General features: G+C 57.7%; 1 protein-coding gene across 5 annotated transcripts; it reads right to left on the bottom strand.

Annotated features, from left to right (window-relative positions):
* Nucleotides 1-1,345: 1,345 nt before the first annotated feature.
* On the bottom strand, nucleotides 1,346-18,510 carry BCAN (brevican). Of its 5 annotated transcripts, none has more exons than XR_011498113.1 (14): nucleotides 18,053-18,461; nucleotides 14,214-14,324; nucleotides 13,177-13,551; nucleotides 12,678-12,852; nucleotides 12,272-12,399; nucleotides 11,488-11,781; nucleotides 9,286-9,519; nucleotides 8,070-8,717; nucleotides 4,499-4,606; nucleotides 3,759-3,917; nucleotides 3,095-3,177; nucleotides 2,621-2,765; nucleotides 2,171-2,399; nucleotides 1,346-1,844 (listed from the first exon to the last, which is right to left on the bottom strand). XR_011498113.1 is itself a non-coding variant. In XM_014836951.3 (14 exons), the coding sequence occupies exons 2-14, from the start codon at nucleotides 14,302-14,304 to the stop codon at nucleotides 1,737-1,739; spliced, it is 2,739 nt and encodes a 912-aa protein (XP_014692437.2). In that variant the 5' UTR covers nucleotides 14,305-14,324; nucleotides 18,049-18,510; the 3' UTR covers nucleotides 1,346-1,736. The 5 variants fall into 5 exon arrangements, 3 of the variants coding, with proteins under 3 accessions (XP_014692437.2, XP_014692438.2, XP_070353374.1); XR_011498112.1 differs by having other exon boundaries at nucleotides 18,049-18,439; XM_014836951.3 differs by having other exon boundaries at nucleotides 2,171-2,361; nucleotides 18,049-18,510.
* Nucleotides 18,511-21,727: the final 3,217 nt, after the last annotated feature.

The following is a 21,727-nucleotide window of genomic DNA, read 5'->3' as shown; positions in this document are numbered from 1 at the left end:
AGGTGGGACAGGTGAACCCTGAGGTGAGGAGAGGAATGGTGGTGGTAGGTGGTAAGTGGGTCTGGGAGGTCAGTGCTGGTATCTCAGAGACAAGTTGGTTTGGGGTTTACATACAGGGTGGAGAAGGGCCAGGAGCTGGGCAGGGGTGGCCTGAGAAAGCCCCTCTCCCTGTCTTCCCCCCCCGTCTCTGGGTTTCTCCCTGTCACTCTCAGCCTTTTGCTCCTCTGGATCTGTCTCCCTGTCTCTCAGATTTACTAGGTTTTACCGGCTTCTAGGGGAAAAAAATAAGAATCGCCCATGTGGCTGAAAGTGGTCTAACAGTGGGCACAGTCAGGAGTGTGTACATATGACAATGTGCACATGTGTGTGCATGTGTGTGACCCAGTGTGGTTAAGTGTGAGGATCTGCAGCAATAAGATTCACCCTCCATCATGAAGACAGATGACATCTTGACACACACTTTTCCCATAAGGCACAATAAGGCACAATCTGTGCACTGCGATGAGGTACACACACACACACACACCCCTCCCTCCCCAGTCATTCTCTCTCCAGTTCTCAGTGACCTCATCATCTCAACCTCCGCTGACTCACAGCCCCCTGGGCCAGCTCAGCCTGGCCGGAAGTCTTACCCTCCCCTCGACAGCCAGCCACCCCGCCTTCCCCGCCCCGGGAACTCGGCAAGAAAGACCGCGGCGCCCCCTGGCGGTATCCTGGAACTCCTCCCGCTCCTTCCGCCGGTCCCCACTCACGCACGCGCACACGGCACTCTCAGGCCATCGTGCCTGTGTGAGCAGCGCCCTCTGCTGGCCACAGCCTATGAGACCCACAGGTCGCTCCCAGCCCACGGCAGGGCTGGGGACCTCTCCCCTGCCCTTCTCTTGTTTGCCCATTCCCGCACCTCTGCCTTCTGCTGGAAGTAAGCCCTCCTCCAGTCTAACTCGCAGACCTGCCTTCCCTTCACCCTCACCCTCACCCCTTAAGAGAAAACCCCCTTGGGAGCCTCACAACCAGGACACCAAGGCAGCCACCTCTCTGCCTTCCTCCCTGGGTCCTCCGCCTCCTCCCTCCCCAGACTGAACTGGTCTAAGTCTGCTTGACTGGGCGCTCCGAGCACTCCAGCTCCCCCTTCCAAACAGCCTGATGCTGTTCCCCAACCCCCATGGGCTCCTTCGTTGATGCTTATTGGGCAGCTGTTCTGTGCCAGGCACTGTTCTGTCCACTGACATCTTGGGGACTTCTCTGACCTTCAGAAGCTAATAAACACAGAAGGCCTATTTATCCTGTGAGGCCTGGCCCAACCCCACTTTTCACTCTCTTTCAAACACAGAAGCATCAGACTTGCTTGGGCTCAAATGCAGCTTTATTTCCTGCTGGCTTTACAGGTCCTTCATCCTGCGAACCCATTCCCTTGGAAAACTGAGGATGAGTGGGCACAGCGCCCCCCAGGGGAATGGAAAGGACAGGATGGCTGGCAAGGAGAGGGCAGTAGAGGCACTTAGGGACTTTCCTGAGGCCCTGAGGGAAAAACCTGATGCCCAGGGGAGGGGTGAGAGGGCCTAGGCGGGGCTGGAGCTGCCCAGTCATTTCCCAAAAGCCCCTCCAGGCACTACCACCTGGACTTCAGCTCCACCCCTCTCATGGTGTCACTTCCTGTGGTGGGAAGAGCACAGGTTTGAGGGAGGGTTGTGGGGAGAGGGCAGTGCTGGGGGCAGCAGTGGTCAAGGCCTTGCCCCTTAGGGACCTGGAGCAGGACTGGAAGGGGGAGTCAACAGCGCCTTCCAGTGCCCCAGTAGCCTCCCCTGATGTCCTTCTGGGGCCTTCACTAGGCGCAGAGCTCGAGCCTGGGGAAGACACACACACTCACTCTCCAGCCTTGGCTCCTGCTCCTTGTCTCTCTTCTCAGAGGCTGCCCTCTGGTGTTCTTGCTCCTTGACCCCTGACCTCATCAAAACACTTGCCCTGGCTCAGCCCTTAAGAGCCCAGTTCTCAGATATCAGCACTGAAGGGGACATCAGAGCATCCAGTCCACCTCCTTCTCTTTGCCCCAGAAAGGGGCAGTGATTACTCCAAGGTCACACAGCCAGTGCCTGGCAGAGCTAGGATTGGAGTCCAGGGCTACATTGGCTAGTCCCACCCCCCCTCACCCCTGCCTCCTCCTGGTACTCACAGGCCTGCGGGGCACACAGGAGATCTGGGGGGGCTCCCAGAGACCATTTTCCTGGCAGCGGATCAGTGGCAGGTTTCGCTGGGCCAGCCCCTCCCGGCACCGGTAACGGAGCACCGTGTCCACCTCATAGCGCAGCCGTGGGCGGCCAAACACTTGAGCCAGGGGCAGTTCCGGTGGAGGCCCACAGGACACTGCAGGGGGGACACAGTCAGGAACTCGGAGCCTGGCTCTGTGGGTGACAGTTCCCAGAATCCGGATGAGGTGAGGAGTGGGCCACAACTTGACACAAAAAAGAGCTCCGAGTGGACCCACCTAATTTGTTATCCCTCCCATGCCCAAGGCCTAGGATGCATTTCTGACTCCTCTGTGCAGCTTTGCATCCTCCTTCTATACACGTGCCCTTTCCTGGGTCCCCCATGTCCCTGCCTCCTCCCCCTTGCCCGCCCTCACCCAGCCCCATCTTGCAGGTGTAGGACAGGTGGTAGTTGCAGGGCACATCACTCCATTGTCCCTGATCATGCCACACCATGACCACGCAGTTCTCTCCGGACAGGAAGTAGCTGTCAGGCTGCCCAGGGTTCCAGTTCTCATATAGCTGGGGGGCGGGGGCAGAGGAGGTGGTCAGGAGCTCCAGCACCAGGAGAACTGGGAGGAACCCACCTAGAGGACCTGAGGAGGAGGAGGGGTACCAGGAGAAAGAAGGCTAGGGGAGTGGGGAGTGGGGCCCCCCTTCTGGGAAAGGGAAAGGAGAGGTCAGGGGCTTTGGGGGAGAGATAATGGGAACCAGGGAGAAGAGGGAAAGGCGTGGGAAAGGGAAGGGGCCAGAAACAGGAAGAGAGGAAGGGATGGGGTCCCTGGAGGGGGTGGCAGCAGTGCTTCCAAGAAGCGACCTCAACAGCGTGAGGGGCAGCTGGGGCTTCTCACCAGGGGGACGCCGTCTGACCACAGGAAATCGCCTTCGATGGTCCTGTCGTTGAGTCCGATCCACTGGTACTCCCGGTATCGATCTGGGGAAGAACGGCAGGGGAGACGGAGGTTGCAATGAGCTCCACTGCCAGCAGATGGCGGCCATTCCCTGTCTGGGGGTGACGGCCGGGGAAGTCCTGCCGCAAGCCAAACCTGCGCTTCCCGGTATTCTTATCCCTCCCTCCAACCCTTGCACACGAGCCGGGTGGAAGGCATGGGCGTGGGGGGTGAGGGAAAAAGAAAAATATCACCAGGGCTAGAAAAGGGAGACTCTGGAAAAAGAGTAAAAACTTTGAACGAGGCCAGAGTCAGGGAAAGCAGATGGAGGTCGGAGGCGGCGAGGAACTGAAGTTGGGACCCCTGAGCAACCGCGGCCTGATGCAGGTGTATTTCCTGAGCGAACCTCAGCCCTCCGCTGCCAGAAGCCCCGCTACGCACGTGTGGAGCGGGAAGGAGGGAGAGAGAAAGGAAAAGTGAATGAATGAGGTAAACCAAGTAAGGACTACCTGAATTAATAAGGGAGTTAATTAACACACTCATTAGTTAATTGATTGAGTAATTGATTGAGTGCGTGAGAGAGAGCAGATGACAGGAGTCCCCTCCCTCCCGGTCCCCAGCCCACTGTTGATGAAGTCCTGTTCCTCGGGCGTGCTGATGCTGGTGAGGTGCGCGCCGTACATCCGGCACTGGGTCTCTGCCTCCTCCCAGCTCCTTCGTGTAGAAAAATGCTTGTAGCAGGCGCCCTGGAAGGCGTCCCAGCCGGGGCTGCAGAAGCGGAGGCCTGGGGCAAGGAAGGGCGGGCAACTTAGGCGGGAGGCCGGGAACCCAGAGGCCCGGTTCCCTGGTAGGAACTGGGCTCCTCCCACCATCGAAGCCCCAGGGGCCGGACTAAGGGCAGGAGGACGGTCCCAAAGAGCTACTAAGCAATGAGGAGCCAGGAGGAGCCTGGAGGAGCCCTGGTGCAGGGCCTGATGCCTTCCTTCCCTGAGCGACAGGGACCAAGGTGAGGGCTGGCAGGCCTGCCTGGGTCTCTGCATTCCTCTATCCTAAAGAAGAGCTGTACCCTCCTCTCTTCCCAAGAGAATGGAAACTGGCATGAACTGCCTGCCTGTCAGATGCTAGGAGAATGCTAAGCACTCCTTTCATATGGACCGCCTGAGAGAGGCATTTTCAGTTCCACTTAAGAGATGAGGAAATTGAGGATAGGGCTCAGAGAGGTTATATGATTTGCCTAAAAAGGGGATTCACTAATGACAAGGCCAAAACCAGCGCCCCTCCTCCCCCCTCTGGAATTAGTATGTTGTGGTTGGGTCCAGGCTTCAGATCCCCCCCCCCTCCCCCGCCGCCTCGCAGCACACTCACCAACATCGCACAGGTCCCCCCCATAGCCAGGCAAACATAGGCAGCGGACCCCTTCCTCCTCCTCCACGCATGTCCCCCCATTGTGGCATGGGCTGGGGACACAGTCACCTGAGATGGGGAGAGAAGTGAGGTGGGGGGTAGCAGGGGAGCCTGAGTCCTCCAGGAGAAGAGAGGGTTCAGAGAGTCCCTGGCCCTGACCCCCTTGTCCTGGGAGCTGTCATAGCACCCTAAAAGTTCACCCTGGGGCCTGCCTCTGGTCAGAGCCCAGCCCTGAGCTCTGAGTTTCTGCTCCCTCCCCATCCCCCCCAGCATTGGCTCAGCCCATGCTGGCCATCTTCATGCCCACCATCGTGGGCCTAGCCTAACGGGCTGGAGGGAAGTGGCCAGGAAGGCCCTCAGGACCCAACCCTACCAAGGGGAAAGAAACTGGCTTGTCAGTCATGAGACCTGGATTTTCATCTGGCTCCTGGCTCTGCTGGGTGATGTCAGGCAGGTCACTTTACTTCTCTAGGAGTGTAGTCCCCCACCCCCTTGTCTTTGTGCCAGGTCCCAGCAGTTCCATACAGTCTGGGTGGGCTGCGTGTAAGTGGAGGAGGGGAGAGTCAGCACAGCACAGTGAGGTGTGGCCTGCCCTTTACTGCTCCGGGACCGATGTTGGGGGGCTTTTAGTGGGGGCTGACCATTCCTCCTGCTGTCCACTGGGCAGAGTCAGCCCCAGAGGCTGTTAGTGTAGACCAACGCACTTCCCCCCCTTTATGCCCTACCCTCTCCCCTGGCTCAGGAATAAAGCTGCAGTGGCTCCCACTGTCCTGCAGTGCTGGCCCCACACACTCTCTCAATATCATCCAATCTCCTTTCTCCCCTTCTTATCTCCCTAGACTCTTCCCCTTTACCAGGCTCCCCTTTCCCCCTCTGCTTCAGGCCTTCTGCAGGTTGGCCAGCCTAGAAACCCCTCTGATCCATCTCACTCCCTCTTTCTGGCTCCTCCTCCTCCAGGCAGTCTTCTTAGACTAACATGCTACCCTGAAGGCCTGCAATCTGCTGTCTGGATCCAGCTCCGTCTGGCCAGGCCAGCTGCCTTCTCTGGACTCTCTCTAGATCCCGAGGTGGGAGATGGCTGCTTTGGCTGGGCCTGGGTGCTGGAGGGTCTGTCAGATTCTACTCCTTTCCAGTCCAGATGACCCAGAGAAAGATGGTCCCAGAGACTGATGGCACAGGTCAGGGCACTCAGCCCGGGGCAGTAAACCAGCCCTGGGCAGGACCCTTCTGACCGCACCATCCACCCCTAGCAGCCAAGGCCAAGGCCCGCAGTGCTTCCCTCTGGCCAGAGATCCCACTGCGTGGTGGGGAGCAGAGCAGAGGTGGGGGGAGGAGAAGCTGGAGTTGATTCAAAGAATTTTGCTGGGATGACCTAGCTGTTTTGGGTAAAATGAATCAGCTGTTTCAGCACCACATCCCCTGTCATCTCCCCTCCTGCCAGTAGTTTCTTTGGGGCTGGTAGTGCTACCCCCCAAGGCAAAGTGGGGAGGAGAGTATTTTATTTAACCCTTTAAGCACCAGGCCCCACAGAGGGTAGGAGTCCTGAAGCCCCCTCCCATTCTTCATGCTTTCCTGCTCCTCCTGACGTCCTCTCTGTTCCTCTCTCCAACCCTCCAACACTGGGGGACAAAGACTCTCAAACTTGGTCGCTGGTTCCCCACCCAGGCCATAGGCGCCTCCCCCGGCTGTGGGTGGCAGAACCTGAACCAGGACAGGCAGAGTAGGGGAAGGAACGCCTCTTGTGACTTTCTGGTCTTCCTCCCTCCCCGTCTTTGGGGCAACTACCATATACAACCAGAGAGTTTTTCCTCCCCTCCTACTGCAGTAGCAGGCCAGAGGACCTCCCCTCATCCTCCAGGTGGGTAACTAAGATGCTGCAGATACTTCCAATGATGCTCCACGCCCCACGCAGTGCTGAACTCCAAGGCCAGCTGGGCAGGGAGCCAACAGTTGAAATGAGTGAGCCTGATCGTGATGCGGGGGCCCCTAGCCCACCCTGGACCATCTAGAGGAGGGGGTCCTGGGCCTGGGAGGATCCCAGCCTTCTCTAGAGGCCTCCACTGGGGAAGCTCAACTTTCCAGGAGTAGGCAGGGCTTCTCTCAGACCCCAGAACCTAACTCCCCACTCCCCTCCCTCCACCTTCCCTCTCCATCCTTGCCTCCTGATTTGTGTCTTCTCCAGCACTAGGGACTTGGAGATTCTTTGAGAGCCTTTGGGTTCAGGGAGGATGAAACCATTCTTCTTAGAGGGTGGGGGTGGTCAGTAGTGCAGGGGTTAGTGGAGGAGGGGGAGGCTGCAGGCAGTGGGATAAAAGTTAGAGAGATCCCCCTGCTGAGATGCAGGGACAGGGCAGAGCCTGAGGTACCTAGATGCCAGGGAATGGCCTCTATGTGAAGAGGGACTTTCTTGGTCGCTGTTCTGTATGTGTGGCTCTATGTGGGAGCCATCAAGACGGATCAGGAATGAATACAAACGCACACACAAGCATGCCCAGGCTGCGCAGGTTTCTCCCCATCAGGAGTGAGGGACTACAACTCCCAGCCCTCCAGCAGACTGACAGACAATGACTTCCCTGGGGTAACGTGTACAGTCAGACTTGGGATCTCAGCAGTCAGGAAGGAGAGTGGAGACAGGCCTGAGGAGGAGAGGATGAGGGAACAGCAAGGGGCTGTTAGACAGCTAGGACAGGAAAGGGTGCCAGCTGGAGATGACAGAGGAAGAGGCAAAGAGAAAGAGAGAGAGAGGGAGAGACAGTGCCAAAGAGAAGCATCAAAGAGCTACCCATGACACAAATCCATGGAATGAAAGGGCAGACAGCTGGGATGGAGACAGAGGGTGCCAGAGTTTTGGTTATAAAGCAGTTTAATAGAGATTTATTTCCAAGGTTTGTTTTCCATGAAACAGTCAAAAAAAATACTTCACAGAAGTAGTTGCTTAAGGCTCTGTGGGGATAAGGACTCTCCTGGACCCCAGAGGTCGAGGGGCAGGGATGGAATTCCAGGCTCCCCTGATGTCAGCAGGAGGCCTCTGAAGGGGATGGATGGCACACAGGAGGGGGGAAGGGAGCAGTGGAAGAGGGGCCTGGGCCCTGAAGAGTGCCATAGGCGACAAGGGCACCCTATTGCCCAGGTATGAGGGTGCTCTGTGAGGCCAGTGAGATGAGTCACAGGTGGAGAGCCCTCCCCTCCAGCTCCCACCTCCTAGCCCGAGGGTAGGAAAGAGTCCCAGGTGGTCAGTGGTGGGGCTGGGGTCACAGGGGGGAGGGTTTCAGAAACAGGGAGAGGGTCACAGGCTGGGAGTCATGGAATTGGGGGTCACAGGGTGAGGAATCAGAGAGCTGGGATGGAAGTCACAAGGTAGGGTATCCAAGATTGGAGACCCACAGGTAGCGGTGGGCAGGAGAATGAAGGCAAACGACAGGAGAGGCTGGGGCAATGGTGGGTTAAAGGGCTACAGGTCAGGTGGTCCAGAGCTGCAGGGGGAGCAAAAGGAGGAGGAGAAAGAGGGAAGTTGAGCCTTGTGCGAAGTTACCTGATGAGGGGGCCACGGCCACTCCACCGCGGCTGGCGCTGTCAGTGGGCAGCACTGGCTGGGCCTGCACTGAGGTCCCCGCTGGGACAGTTCTTCCAGAATTCTCTTCGGAGGGGGCCTCCAGCTCCCTGGTACCCTCAGGGGCTTGTGTGGCTGGAAGCAGGGCAGGGGCATCCTCGGAGCTCCCTGTCTCCTCACTCTCTCCTCGAGGGACCCCAGACAGCTCGAGACCCCCAGTCTCCTCCCCCACCTCTCTCGCCCCATCTGGAGTGGAAGGTGGTGCAGATGCCAGGTTCCCCTCCCTGGGAGTGAGCAGAGTCTCAGCGGGTGGTCCAAGGACACCTGGAGGCCTGGAAGCCTCTGGCTCTCCATCAGGAGGTGGTGATGCACCAGGCTGTAGGACCGCCCTCGCTGGCGGGGATGCCTGGGAGACGGACTCCTCTAGGGCCAGCTCAGTGGTGAGAGAGGCCTCTGGTTCTGGGCTGCTGAGCTCGTTGGGCCAGGCCCACAGGGCGTCATGCTCCACCTCCTCCTCTTCTTCCTCCTGGTCTTTGTCTTCTTCATCCTTGTTTTTCTCTTCTTCCTCCAACGCCTCACCTTCCTCTTCTGAGGACCCCAGCGGAGGTACCATGGATTGGGTTTCAAATTCTAGGCAAAGCACAGATGGTTCAGCACCAGGGACAGCACTCACCAGAGGATAGGCAGAAGGAAGGGGAAGGGGAGGAAGACAGGGCTGGGGACGGTGAGGCCCTCCCCAGGGGGAGGCAAGAGCCTGCCCTGGGGAGAGGTTGTCTTTGCTCCACATCAAAAGAACTTCACCTTGAGCTACAATGTTGATGCAACATTTGGGAAGGCTCTGTGAGCTCTCACTAGCCCAGGAATACACGGTCTTGCATCTCCCTCTCCTAGTCTGTTAAAATGCTCTAGTCTATTTTAGGCAGGTGAGGGGGAAGAGGGACCAAAGAAAGGAAGACCCTCCTTCCCTGGGGCAGCTCCTTAGTCCAAGCATCTCCAGATCCAGAGAGTTGGGAGTGGAATTTGCTGGAAAGGCAAAGGGTGGGAAAGGGGCAGGAGAGATGCCCTGTACCACCGAGCTGCTGAGAAAGGATAGGGCAGAGTCATGCTGGCCATAACCCCAGCAGCAACCTGGGCTTACACCTTCTGCCCCCAGTTTCTCTCAGGTTGAGACATCCCCAGGATAATGGATTCGAGTTACCTAGGAGGGTCCTAGGAGCCTCCGCTGGGTCTTCTGGAGTGGAGCTTCCACCTCCTCCATCCTCCATGATGGGAATGGAGTAGATGGCTCCACGGGACTCGCTCTCCACAGCTTCCCGAGGCAGCTGCAGTTCCTCCAGAGTCTCTGTCACTGTCACAATGGCCTCCAGCCGATCAGAGGCTGGGTCAGAGACTGGGTTGTAGTCCTCAGGGATGGCAGAGGGCTGGGCAGAGTCTGTGGGGGAAGGAAAGTGCCAGGGGGAGGTTAAATCGGTGGCCCTGCCCTCCCAAGTCACAGCCTGCATGTGAAGGCTCTGGGTTAGGCTCAGAGATCAAAGAATCCTCTCCATTCTCTCACGCCTTCCCTGTGGAGCACCCACGGGCCCAGGAAGCACCCCAGGACATCGTCACTCATTCCTCAAGCATTAATCAAGTGCCTACTATGTGCCATGCCAAGCATTCTCCTGGACACTGAGGATATAGTGGAGAGCAAAACAGCAAGCTTCCTGCCCTCAAGGGAATTTATATTTTAGATAAAGGTAATAAACAAACATATTATCTGTTACCATAGAAAGAAAAATTAAGCAGAGTAAGGAGAGAGGATGGGAAGTACTACTTTAGATAGAGTGGTCAGGAAAGGCTCAGGGCAGAGATATTCTTTGAGTAAGGGAATAAAGACAGAAGGATGCACAGAATGGCCTCAGCACTTTGAGACCCTAAGCTTGGGGCAAGGGATGAGGGGTCCCAGTCATCCTAAAACTTTAGAAACGGAAGGGGACAGGCTGCCATCACCAGAGGAGAGCTGAAGGGCAGAGCACAGGAAGAGCTTTCAACAGCTCCCACCTGAGGATCTAAGGAAGGGGCCACCCATCCTTCCGGGTTCTGCTTCCTTCAAATAACCAGTTTTAGAATGGATTACCTTGTCTCTCGGGAAGTGAACCAAGAGCAGAAAACCAATGAAGTGAAGGCGAAATTGGGCTAAGAAAAGCCTTGAGGGCCGTCTGCGCTCAGCCAGCCGAGCCAGGACAGCACGTCCTGCCCTCATCACCTGCTCCAAGAGCCTTGTCATCCCAGACAAGCAAGCCTGCGCCCTTGCTGCCTCTGTCTCCACCTGCTCCCAACCACAGTCATCCTCTCCTCTCCCACTCCTCTTTGTTCAGTTCCTCCTTCCATTTCTTCCCAGAACAGTACTTGGCACATAATTATAATCAGTGCATAGAAGTGTTAACTATTACAATTATCATCATCATCATTATCTCTGTTCCAGTTAGCCTTTCCAGATGGACCTGTTTTCCTACAGACTTCACTTCCCCACCCCTCCCAGTCCTAGGCCACAGATATCTGGAAATCTCAGTGGAAGTAATGCTTTTCTCTCAGTCTTTCCTCATGCTGGGAGTGAGGCGTCTTGTCCTCCCTCAGATGAGGGCTCCCATGGCAGAAGCTGTGTCTTCTGCCTTCAAGTAGGGGCTCCCTGAGGGCAGAAGCTGTCTTCTCCTCCCATTTCTGCCTCCAGCCCCTGTTCCAGTAATGCAGGCTCACAACTGGGGCAAGGACCCAGACACTCCAAGGCAATGCCTCCCTGAGTGTCAGTCACCCTTGACCTGGGCCCTGTGCCTCTGGGAGTCCCAGGCACTTCCTCCCCTCCAGCTCCCAAAAATAAGATACGGGCAGGAAGCCATTTCTACATCCAACTGTCCTTGCGGACTTGATCCCTGTGGAGCAAATTGTGTCTGTCCTTCAACTTTTGGTGGTTAAAGATCTGACACCTTCAAGCTGAAGGTTCTGGAAACCCCTCTGAGGGTTCTTGAGGGCATTTGGTTAACTGGAGCAAATCATTCACTGGATTCAGAAAATGCCGGTCACCTCTGCTCTGCTAATGAGCTAACCAGAAATGGAAACATATTTGGCAGCCCAATATGGGAAAGGCAGCTTTGAAATGGAAGGGACAAGTCGTGGACTACTGATGTGGAGTAGTGGAGGCAGGCGAGGAAATGCAGAGAAGTGAGCACTCCTTGAGGCCACATCGCCCAAGCCCGAGGGCATGACCGGAATTAGAACCCTAGGTGACAAGCTGAGCATCACCCAAGACTCCTTCAAGCAAATGGCAAAGACTTGAGAGAAATTGGTCCGACCTGGGGTGGGACTTCAGGGCTGGGCTCTCCCTCTCTGAGGGGTCTCAGCCTCTGCGGGCAGGTGGGCTCACCTCGGAAGCAGTAGACGTTGAAGCGGCTGTGCTTGTTGGGAAAGCCCGTCTGGTTGGGGAAGAGGAAGAGAGTCTTGACACCAGGGAGGCCCCCACCACAGCGCTGGCTGGGTGTGACGATGGGGTAGCGCACACTGCCATCGGCTAGCCAGCCCGGGCTGCAGCGGTCCAGGCCACCATCCCAGGCTGCATACAGCTGGCCCGTCGTGGCAATCTCTGCACCCCGCTCCCGGCAGTATGCCCGTGCCTCCTCCAATGTCAGCTTGTCTGGAGGAGCACCCAGGAACAGCTCTCCTGGTGGGGAAGAGGAGGCCGGGTTACCAAGAAGTTGGTAGCCCCTTCCAGCCTGGGTTCTCATAGGGACCCTGGGCAAGCTTCTCTAGCCTCAGTCTCCTCATCCATGACATGGAGTCAACTACCCTATTTCAGAGGATCAAAGTGTTGATAGAACCTCGGGATGGAGACAATTGCTCAAAGGCTCCTGGCCCGACTTCCTCATTCTGCAAAGAAGGAAACTGAGGCCCAGAGATGCTAAGAAGTAGAGAGATGCACAGCACGCAGCAGCAGAGTCAAAACACAAACTGATTCTACCAACTGTCTGAGGCTTTGGCCACGAACTTGGCTCTGTGACAGGGTTTGGAGGGAGGGACACTGATTGTTTCTTTATCCCTGGCTGACCACTTAAACACATGAGGCATGATAAGGTCCAGCAGAGGCCCCAGGAGGACTGGTGGGCAGCAGTGGAGAGGGGTTCTCCCCCTGGGAACCTCTCACCCCCAATCACCATTGAGGTCTTCAGCATAACAGTAGACATCATAGAGGTCATCCGGGTCCACCACTCCGTAGTTCCGGACACCAGGGAAGCCATCCATGTCTCCGTAACAGGCTTCTCGTGGCGTCTGGATGGGGTACCTGGGGAGGGAGGACAGATGCCTTCACCAGGGAGCCTTCTCATGGTGACCCTCCTGAACCACATGGCCTTTCGATGAAGCCAACTGTCCTCCCAGCTCTGCAGGGACACCCCTCCCCCCAGAGCAGGGCCCTCACCCACCCCTGGCAGATCAACCTCATTTCTAGAGGCAGGGAGCCCTGTGTGGCCAGCCTGAGGCAGCAGGCAGCCCCTGGCAGAACCCGAGGCCACAGCCACCTCAGAGATAACTAGAAGCCCCTGGTCCACAGTCCCAGCCCACCTCACGGTCTGGTCAGACAACCAGCCAGCATCACATTGCTCATAGCCTCCGAGGTAGGCGGCGTAGAGCTGCTCGGGGGTGGCGATACGGGCTCCGATGCGGGCACAGGCCTCCTGTGCCCCAGTGAAGGAGAAGGCATAGCGGGCAGAGCCCTCGCGGTAGAGAAAGACGACCCCTGAGGGGCAGAGAGGATCCTGAGGCCTGATCGCCCAGCACACTGCCCTCCCCTCCCCCTCCTCGTCACTCCCTGGTACACAAAGGGTAAAGTCCAAATTGCGCTCACTCTACAGCATGAGGGGCTTAAGTTAGACTGTGGGTAGAATTTCCTCCACCTGAAGAGAGAAAGGAGGTAACAAAGGCCTGTATCTATTCACTCCTTTTGCAATTCAGTCTGTGCCTTCCAGGAGTATCTGCTTCCCCCTCAGGCTGTGGGCTCCCTGAGGACAGGAGTCCTCCCCTCCCTCTCTCTGAGACTCTCTCTCCATCCCTGCCCTCTCACCTTTGACCTTGACCTCCACGGCGTCGCTGCTGTCATCTATGCCGTGCTGGACCTCGCAGCGGTAGATGCCCGAATCGTTGGGCCGCAGCTCGCTCAGTGCCAGGGAGACATCCGTGAGCGACGCCGGGTAGGCAGGCAGCGCCACGCGGAACCGGTAGGCCTCGCTCACCTTGACGCGCAGCCCACGGGCCACCAGCACCTCGGCCTCCCGGCCCCCGGACAGGAAGGTCCACTTGACCCGCGGAGAGCCCAGCACGGCGCGGCGGCTCGGCGGCGGCCGCAGGTAGTGCACGTGGCACGGGATGGTGAGCGCGCCGCCCAGCACGCCCTGCAGTGGCGCGTCGCCCGCGATGCGCACGCGGAAGGCCCGGTCCTCTGTGGGCGGGCGGGGCGCGCTGGAACCTGGCGCCGCGGACCCGCCGAGACCCACCCCGGGCTTCCAAACCCCGCCCCAGGATCCCTCGGCCACGCCCTTGGATTTTCCTAACCCCGCCCCCAGGAAGTTGGGCGCCTAGCCAACCTACCAGGGTCCTGCAAGCCCACACCCGGGTCCCCCAGGCGCACCTCCTAAGGTCTCCAGACCCATCCCCGAAGTCTCCCAGTCAATTCCGCCTCCAGAATCTCCCAGTACCACCCAAGGATTCCTGGGCCTCATTCCAGGGTCTTCAACTCCGCCCCCTGGGTCCTCCAGCCCTCAGGACTTCTCCCAGCTCCACCCCTGTTCTGCCTTCCAGCCCCATTCATCCTGTCCCCAGGCTGCCCTCCCCCTCCTCGTTCACCTAGAGAATGGCAGCCCAGCACCTAGTGCCCCTCCCCATCCCTACCCCCAAGTTTCTGCGACCCTACTAGGGACCCACAACTCATCCCTTACTTCCGAGTGTCCCAGCCCAGACCCTTGCCCACAGTCCTCCCGATTCTGTCTCCTCCCTGGGTCCCCCAAGGCTGGATGGGGTTGGTTAGGGCCAAACAAGAGGCCAGCCCCTACCATAGAGGAGATGCAGGAGACAGACACAGCGACCTGGAGTTGGGTTGCTTACCTGAGCTGTCCGTTTCCAGGGCATCAGCGAAGGCTTCAGGGACCCGGGCCAGCGCTAGGGCTGCCAGCAGGCATAGGAATAGTGGGGCCATGCTGCAGGTTGATGGAAGGACTTGAGGAGGAAAGATGGGGTTAGACCTTAGGATGGACTTCCCCTGGCTCCCTGCATCCATGTGGGCTCACACATATCCTGACCCCAGAAGCCCACTGCCTGGACCTCATCATTAACTCCCTGTTTCTGATCCTTGTCTCCCTGCCAAGGGATTCTTCTTCAGAGCTAAGACTTGGATCCTAGTCAACTTGCTGTGTGACTTAAGGCAAGTTACTTACCCTCTCTGAGCCTTTGTTCTATTACTTGTAAAAGAGCCCCATTACTGCCATCTCACAGGTTGTGATGAGGCTATGGGCTTTCAGAGTGCTTTATATCCTAAAAACCCTGTAAAAAATGCACAGCACCAGGCATACAGTAGGAACTCAATAAATGCTTATAGCATGAACAATGGGTGCTATTATACTCAGTGCCAGACTCCTTCCTTGAACCCAGAGATGACTCCTCCCACATACCCCTCAAACCTTCCCTTCCTGTCTCTCCCTCCCTGAGTACCATATCCACCTGGCCTCCTGGAGGCCACCTGGCCCCTAGGAGGGCCTCCTAGACTGAACCTGGGCAATGCACAACTTCGCTCCAGCCCAGCCCCTCCTCGACCCCCCCTCCCCAACATTACTTATAAGGAGACTTTTCTCTTTACTTCCCAGCATCCTTCCCCCTGCTCCCCAACTTGGCTGCCTCCTCCCTTCTTCTTCCCAGCCTTTCCTTTCTGCCTGGCACAAGCTTTCCCACCGGATCTCCTGGCTCAGAAACCAGCTGGGACAAAGCCCCTGTCTCTGCCAGTCTGGCCTCCATCCAGCCTAGGCTGAGGAGTGGGTTAAGGATGGGGGGTGAGAATACATAGGAGGGGCCATCTCCCTCCTACCCTTGGCTATCAGAAGCCCTGAGAACCCAGAATATTCCCCTTGAAGATCTCAAAACACACTGTCATAATGGAGGGGTGGGGGTGTCACACTGAGAAATGGGGGCCCAGAGAGGGATAGGGCTGACCCTGGGTCCCCAGCAAAGCCAAGTCAGGCACCAGGCCAAAGTCTCCAGGAGTGGAGGCTATAGAGCTGTGTCCAATGTCATGTTCAAGGGTCGGGCTAGACTTAGAAGAGTGTGGAGACCCAGGTCTGCCATGGGCTAGGCCAGCGCAGCAGGAGAGATGAAGGTTAGGCTGCAGGTGAGACTTCCTAGAGACAGGCTTATTCTCTCTGGCTACTCACTCCCACTTCAGGCCCATTGTTCAGCCTCCACCTTCCCTTCCCTCTCAGGCTCTGCCCTCATGTCCCCCCTTTCCTGAGCCTGAGTGATGGAAGATTTCTCTCTTCTCCCAGATCCTCCTCGGGAAGCCTCCTCACCGCGGTAACCTCCATTACCCCACTGGTGGCGTCATTTCCTCAGGGGCACAGTTGGGGGAGAGGGGCAGGAGCCAGATGCCCAGGGCCTCTCCCTGCCCTCTAAGAGGGAGGAGATTCTCGATGCGGCCAGATCTGAGGGTGCTGAGACCAGCTCCAGGCAAGGGGCCCTGGAGGCCTGTTTTCTGGGGTGGGAGCAGCCCATGCGCAGTGCTGGGGAGACTGTTGGCCATGCATTTGAGCTGTGCCAGGTCCTGGGCCAGGCCCCTTCCTGGCACCCTCCCTCCCTTCTCTCTGGGCTGGGGCTGGAGCTGCTCACAGACCTGGCTCCCAGCTCTCCGACAGGCGCCCAGAAACCCATATAGTTGGAGCCACTCTGGGACCAACATCTTGGACCCCCCTTTCACCTCTGTTTTGAATGTGGGGGAATGAGAGCAGAAGGTCTGAGGCTGATGAGACCTGACTGCGCTGGCACATGGAGGGTATCCCACCTCCAGCTCCAGGAATGGGAGCCACTGACCAGAGAGGCCAAGACATGGCCCTGATTGTATGGTTCTCACAATCAGAGAGCTCTGTCCTGCACCCCCCTCTCCAGCCCCCTGGCCAATCACACCAAGCTTGGGCCTCAGTCCCCTCCTGGTATAGCTGGGGGTCCTGAGAAAACTTGGGCGTCCCCTCATCCAGCACCAGACTCAGAACCAGACTCAGAAGGGATCCAGGCCTTGGCCTTCTCCATCCCACACACACCCGCCTCCACTCCATCTTCTCGTCCTCCAGAGCAGGACATGCCACTCCATCTCTGACCTCGAGAGCTCAGCAGTCATCCTGTCCCTTCCCCTGATGCCTCTCCCTCCCTCTCTCCAGCTCTCTCTTTCCTGCTCCAGCTCCTGAATTTCTGCCCTTGTCTTGAGTTTCCTGAGCTGTTCAGGAAACTTCCCTTTTGTTAGGTTATCTTTCCTGTCTGAGTATGGACGTTCATCTCCCTCACAGGCTTCAGAGACCCAATCCACAGCGAATGAAGACCAGGCTGCGTGTGCATGTGTGAGTGCATGCGTACATACACCCAACACCCACCATCTCCATGCTGAATGCCCACCAGCTGGCAGTCCAAGGGCTGCCCCTTGGGAACCAAGCTCCAGCACTCAGCAGGGTCAGCAGGCATGCGCAGGAGGCCAGAATTTCAGTCACAGCAGGAGGGAAGCTCTCGCTATCCTCTTAGTGGCTGTGGGAGGAGCAACATCAACCTACACAGTATCAGCGAGGCCTCAGCAGGGCCTGCAGAAGTAATTGCAGTAATCATACAAATAGTCCTATTTATCAGAAGCACAACTAATAACACTATTAGCAACATCACCAACTGAGCTATTATAGCACCTAGTATAAAATCTGAACTGTGGATGATGCTGCTATCAATGGCCAAGTTAGCCATCACACACAGGCACAGGTAACACCGTGGGTGGGTCTACCCATAACAGCGTCCCTTGCTCTTACTGGTATTATCTGGAATGGAAGTAACGCAGATAATAACAGTGCTAACAAAATTGATGGCAACTCTCGTGGTCCTGGTAGAACCATGTGGGCAGAGCTATTCTGGAGGAGGGGGATATGGAGGTACTAGGGAGGAGGGGGTTCTGTGCCCACTAGAGTGCCAGGAAGGACAGTAGGACTGGTACCCAGAATGCTGGCTAACAGTTACTGTCTGACCCAGGCCTCTCACTAAACGCTTCCCATGTACAACCTCAACTTTGAGAAAAATACTGTTTATGTGTTCGTCATTACACCGATGAGGAACCCGAGGTTCAGGGAGGTCAACTAACTTGACCAAGGTCACACAGCAAGTAGCAGAGTTGGGATTCCAGCTCCCCTCGGGACCACCCGCTACAGCGGCTCCTGTCGGCTGTCCTGCGGGCCACGGGGAGGCGCACCCCCCCACCTCCCCCAGAAGGCTCGCTCGCCGCGCTCCTCCTGCGGTGCTGCCCGCACGGCAGGTGCAGAGTCGGGGGCTGCCTCGGACCGCCGTCGTCCCGCTCAGGACAAGGTCGAAATCTCGGCAGCGGGCTGGGACCGGACCACGCAGCAGGGAGGACCAAGGAGGCGTTCCCATTAGCCCGCAGACTCAAGGGGGCTGCTGGTCAGACTGCAAGCAGCAGTGGGGGTGCCGACGGCAGAGCCGGGCAGCAGAGCTGGAGATGGCAGCAGGGGCCGGCGGCTCTCCCTGTGGCCCACGGCGGACCACGCCGAGGTGTCAGGGATCGGAGGGTGGGTGCGCCCGAGCCTCGGGAGCCAACGGCTTCGGGGTGGGGGGCGCGGACCCCAGGACGGCGGGTGGGCGCTCCCTTCTCTCTCTCTCTCCCAGGTCCCGGCGGCCAGGCTGCGGTCGCACTCACCTACCGGCAGGCGACCGGGGCCGGGATGGGGGTGCGGCGCCGCGAAGTTTGCCCCCTCCTCCGGTGGTCTCCTCCGGTGCACGGCTCTGTCCTGCAGCTGCAGCCGAGACTGCGGCGGGGACTGCGCGGGCGCGAGGAGAGCCTGGGCCCGCAGGACGCTCGGAAGAGGGCGGCGGGCCGCCGGGCGCCGCACAAAACCCCCTTTCTTCCCCCCGCCTCCTCCCCGCCCTTACCCAGGGCCGCCCCCGCCCCCTGGCCGGGAACGCGGGGGGCTCGGGAAGGTCACGGGATCCGCTGCCGTCTCTGCGTCGGTTCCCGGCGGCGGCAGCGAGAGCAAGGACGAGCGAAGTAGGACATCGTTCTGGGGATGAGAAGCTGAGGACTTGGAGTCGGGAGGGAGGGCAGGAGGGGCGGGCAGGGAGGGCTCGCCGAGCTAGATGATGATGTTGCAGCTGGAGGGATGGGAGTTAGACAGCCGGAGGGACTTCCCATTGGTCCAGGGGAGAGGAGGAGGGACTCAGACTTAGACAGTAGGGAAAAGGATGGAGGGGGAACGGGAGGCTTTGCTCCTGGAGAGAGACTCCACACACACACACACACACAAACATGGGGGAGGGGAGCTCTTTTTTGGAGGCCTGATGAGGTGCAAATGACCTCTAGCCACCTCCCAGGAGGAAGCTCTGATTGGATTTGTCTCCTGTGGTGCTCCCACTCCCTGCACAGAGGAGGAGCTGACTTTGCAGCTGGAGGGGTGGAGGTTAGACAGCAGATTCATGGGTTAAGCAAAGCGAGTCAGGAACTCTCTAGACATGGGGGAGGTGGGGGGCACAGAGTTGCACTGTGAACGGACATCACTGGTCATGCAAACCAATGTGCAAAATGCAGGCGTTGCTGGGAGCCCAGAAGGCCCAGTGACCAGGGCCCAGATGAATGTGCAGCCGGGTGCCAGGGGGTGGGCCTTGAGTGCTGTCCAGCCTTTGGGGCCTCCTCAGTGTCCAGAATACCAATGACACCCCTCCCCAGCTCCAGGTCTTCCACTTCCCTCTGCTTTCCCAGGCTCTCTTTCCCCCCTCCCTCCTCCTTCTTCCCTCCTCCCTCCTGGGACTCCAGGCAAAGCCCCTGGCACAGACTGTGGGCGGGACAGCCAGACGCCTGGATTCTCTCCCCTGGATACCAGTGGTGGCACCAAGGATAGCTTGTTGGAGCCTTTGATCTCCATAGTCCCCAGCAGCACCCCCAAACATCCCTAGTAGAGGAGGGTGCCTGAAATGCAAATGCAGCCTCAGGGCAGGTCCCTGTCATTCCATGGAGCCTGAGCCTGCACTGAGTCCTTCCAGTACTGGAATTCCAAACAGCCCTCTCCTGGATGCCCCAGCTGCCCCACTCGCCACTTCTGGGCTTCCACTCCTAGGGCTGTGCACTCGGTTCCAAAGGGTTTGAGAAGCTCACAAAAAGACTCCTTATCACATCCTTGTGGATCTAAGGGCAGAATTCTGGCCCCTCCCCCGGAGACCCATCTATTGTAGAGACAGGACAAAAAGACTTGTGGGTGATGGGCAGGATGGTCCCTCAGTGAGAGAAATGCCCCAGGAAGGGATGCGAGACTGAAGGGGATAGAGCAAGGTGCTGGGAGAGTCTGGGGAGGAAGAGACCTCAGTTTATTCATTTTACTAAATAAATATTAGCTGAATGTCTACTATAGGCCAGGCACTCTTTTAGGCCTTGGGAATGCTGTCCCAAGTCCTCTAGTGGAGAGGGGGTAGCTGGGAAGGCCTTTGGAGACAGATCTGGGCAGTGTCTGGGTAGCCCTAGGACCTTCCTTTGCTCCTCAGACCTTGCCTCTCTGAGCTGAAAGAGACCAGCCCCCCACCCCCCCCCACCCCCCGGCCCAGGACAGTCTCAGCATGGGTGCCTGCATCTAGCCTGCCCCCACACGAGGGCTCAGCTCGTCTCCACATGGGCTCCATCGGGCTTGACAGCCAGGCGGGGCCAGGCAACCAGGAGGCTGAAATTCAATCCCAGTGGTGGCTCACATGTAACCACAGTTCTTGCCTTGGGGAAACCTGGCTGTGACCGGAGAAAGAGAAAGTGACCTTCCTCACCACCCCACCTCATGACTAGAAGTGTGGGCACACACTTTGGTGCCCTAGAGGAGGCCAACCTTGGCAGAGACCAGCAGCACCTGGGTCTGGACAAGGGCTGGTACCAGACAGTCTGTTCCAAGAGGCAGACCCCTGGTGGGAAACCAGACACGGTGAGAGAGCAGACAGCTGCTGCTGTGAAGATCTTGGTGAGAGCCAGGATTCTGGAATCGTGGGCACTGAGGTCAAAATCCTGTTTTGCCATTTGCAGTGGCCAAACCTTGGGAAGGTCTTAGTTTCTCTGAAACTGTTTCCTCTTCTGTACGTGGGCTGAACTGTATCTACTGCGCTGGGTAATATCTGCTGCACTTGGGCTCCAGCAAGGAAGCCCCTGGCCCATGGCTTGGGCTCAGGAAAATTCTTTTCCTTTGCTAGTCACACACACACATGCACCCCCTAGTCTGCACCAGATGTCCTGCCCAGGAGATCAGTGGTCCAGTCCCTTGTGATGGGACAGAGGGCTCATTATCTGAGAAAGGAGTCTTTTCCTGAGGATTTTTCAAAGGAGGAAAAGAGCACCTCCCCAAGACTTTTTCAAAATTTCTAGCTGTGAAAGTTCATACTGAAGTCTAACCTGCATTTTGAACTGTCAGTGGCTGGTCAAAGACTCTCCTTATTGTCTTCACTTGCATCTTGACCTATGCCCGTGTGACACACACACACCCCCCCCCCACCCCATTTCTATTCCTTTTCTGAGCAGAGGCAAGAACCAAGACCGTCCCCTCTGTGTCTCAGAATGGGATCCTCAGGGACTGGCTGGAAGCAAACGGTATCAATGGAAGCATGAAGAATGAAAGTCAGATTTCAAGTAGAACCTCCTCCCCCGGTAACAGGAGGAGAATGTCTCAGGGAACCTTAGGTATCTTCTGCACAAGGAAACTGAGACCCAAAGAGGCAAAGTGACTATCTAGTGTCACACAGCATGTAATTGACTGACCGTGACCAAAAAGCAAGTTTCCTGACTCCCAGGCCAGGGTTCTTGCTAGGGCCCCCAGCTGTCTCTCTCAGGGGAGAGAAAGTAGGGGAGGAGGAGAGAAGAAAGAGAGAAGGAGGGAGAGTGGGGGCAGCTCCCCGTCCTCTTCCACGTGCAGCCCAGCTGGCTCGTCCCCCAGCCCCCTGCATGGGAGCAATCAATCTCTGGCCGCCCCCCCAATCCAGGCCAAAGCTGAGGCCATGACCCGAGTTGAAGAAACAGAATCTCCCCGTAAGTTCTAGCATCCCCAGCTCCCTCCACCTCCAGTGTTAACCCTGGGCCTTCCTCGCTGGATTCCCACCCACAGTGGCCACGGTGAAAGCCTGTCCTTCCAGCCCCTTGAACACCTGCCCTCACTTCCCCAGACTTTGGGATGGGGGCCCAGGCAGCTTAGCTCCTCTCTGAGGCCCAGCGCATCACACAGACACCTGGGTCCTATGCCACGGGGACGTGGGAGTGGGGCTGAAGAGGGGGGATGGATGGGGCACTGAACACTGGGACAGCTGTGTTCAGAGAATGGGGGCTTTGATAGCTTCTGAAAGGGGCCAGGAAGCACGGGACCCTG

The sequence above is a fragment of the Equus asinus genome, chromosome 25 (genome assembly GCF_041296235.1).
Source record: "Equus asinus isolate D_3611 breed Donkey chromosome 25, EquAss-T2T_v2, whole genome shotgun sequence".
NCBI lineage: Eukaryota > Metazoa > Chordata > Mammalia > Perissodactyla > Equidae > Equus > Equus asinus.
Note: the sequence above shows the minus strand (reverse complement) of the source record. Positions and strands in the feature narration are given on the sequence as shown.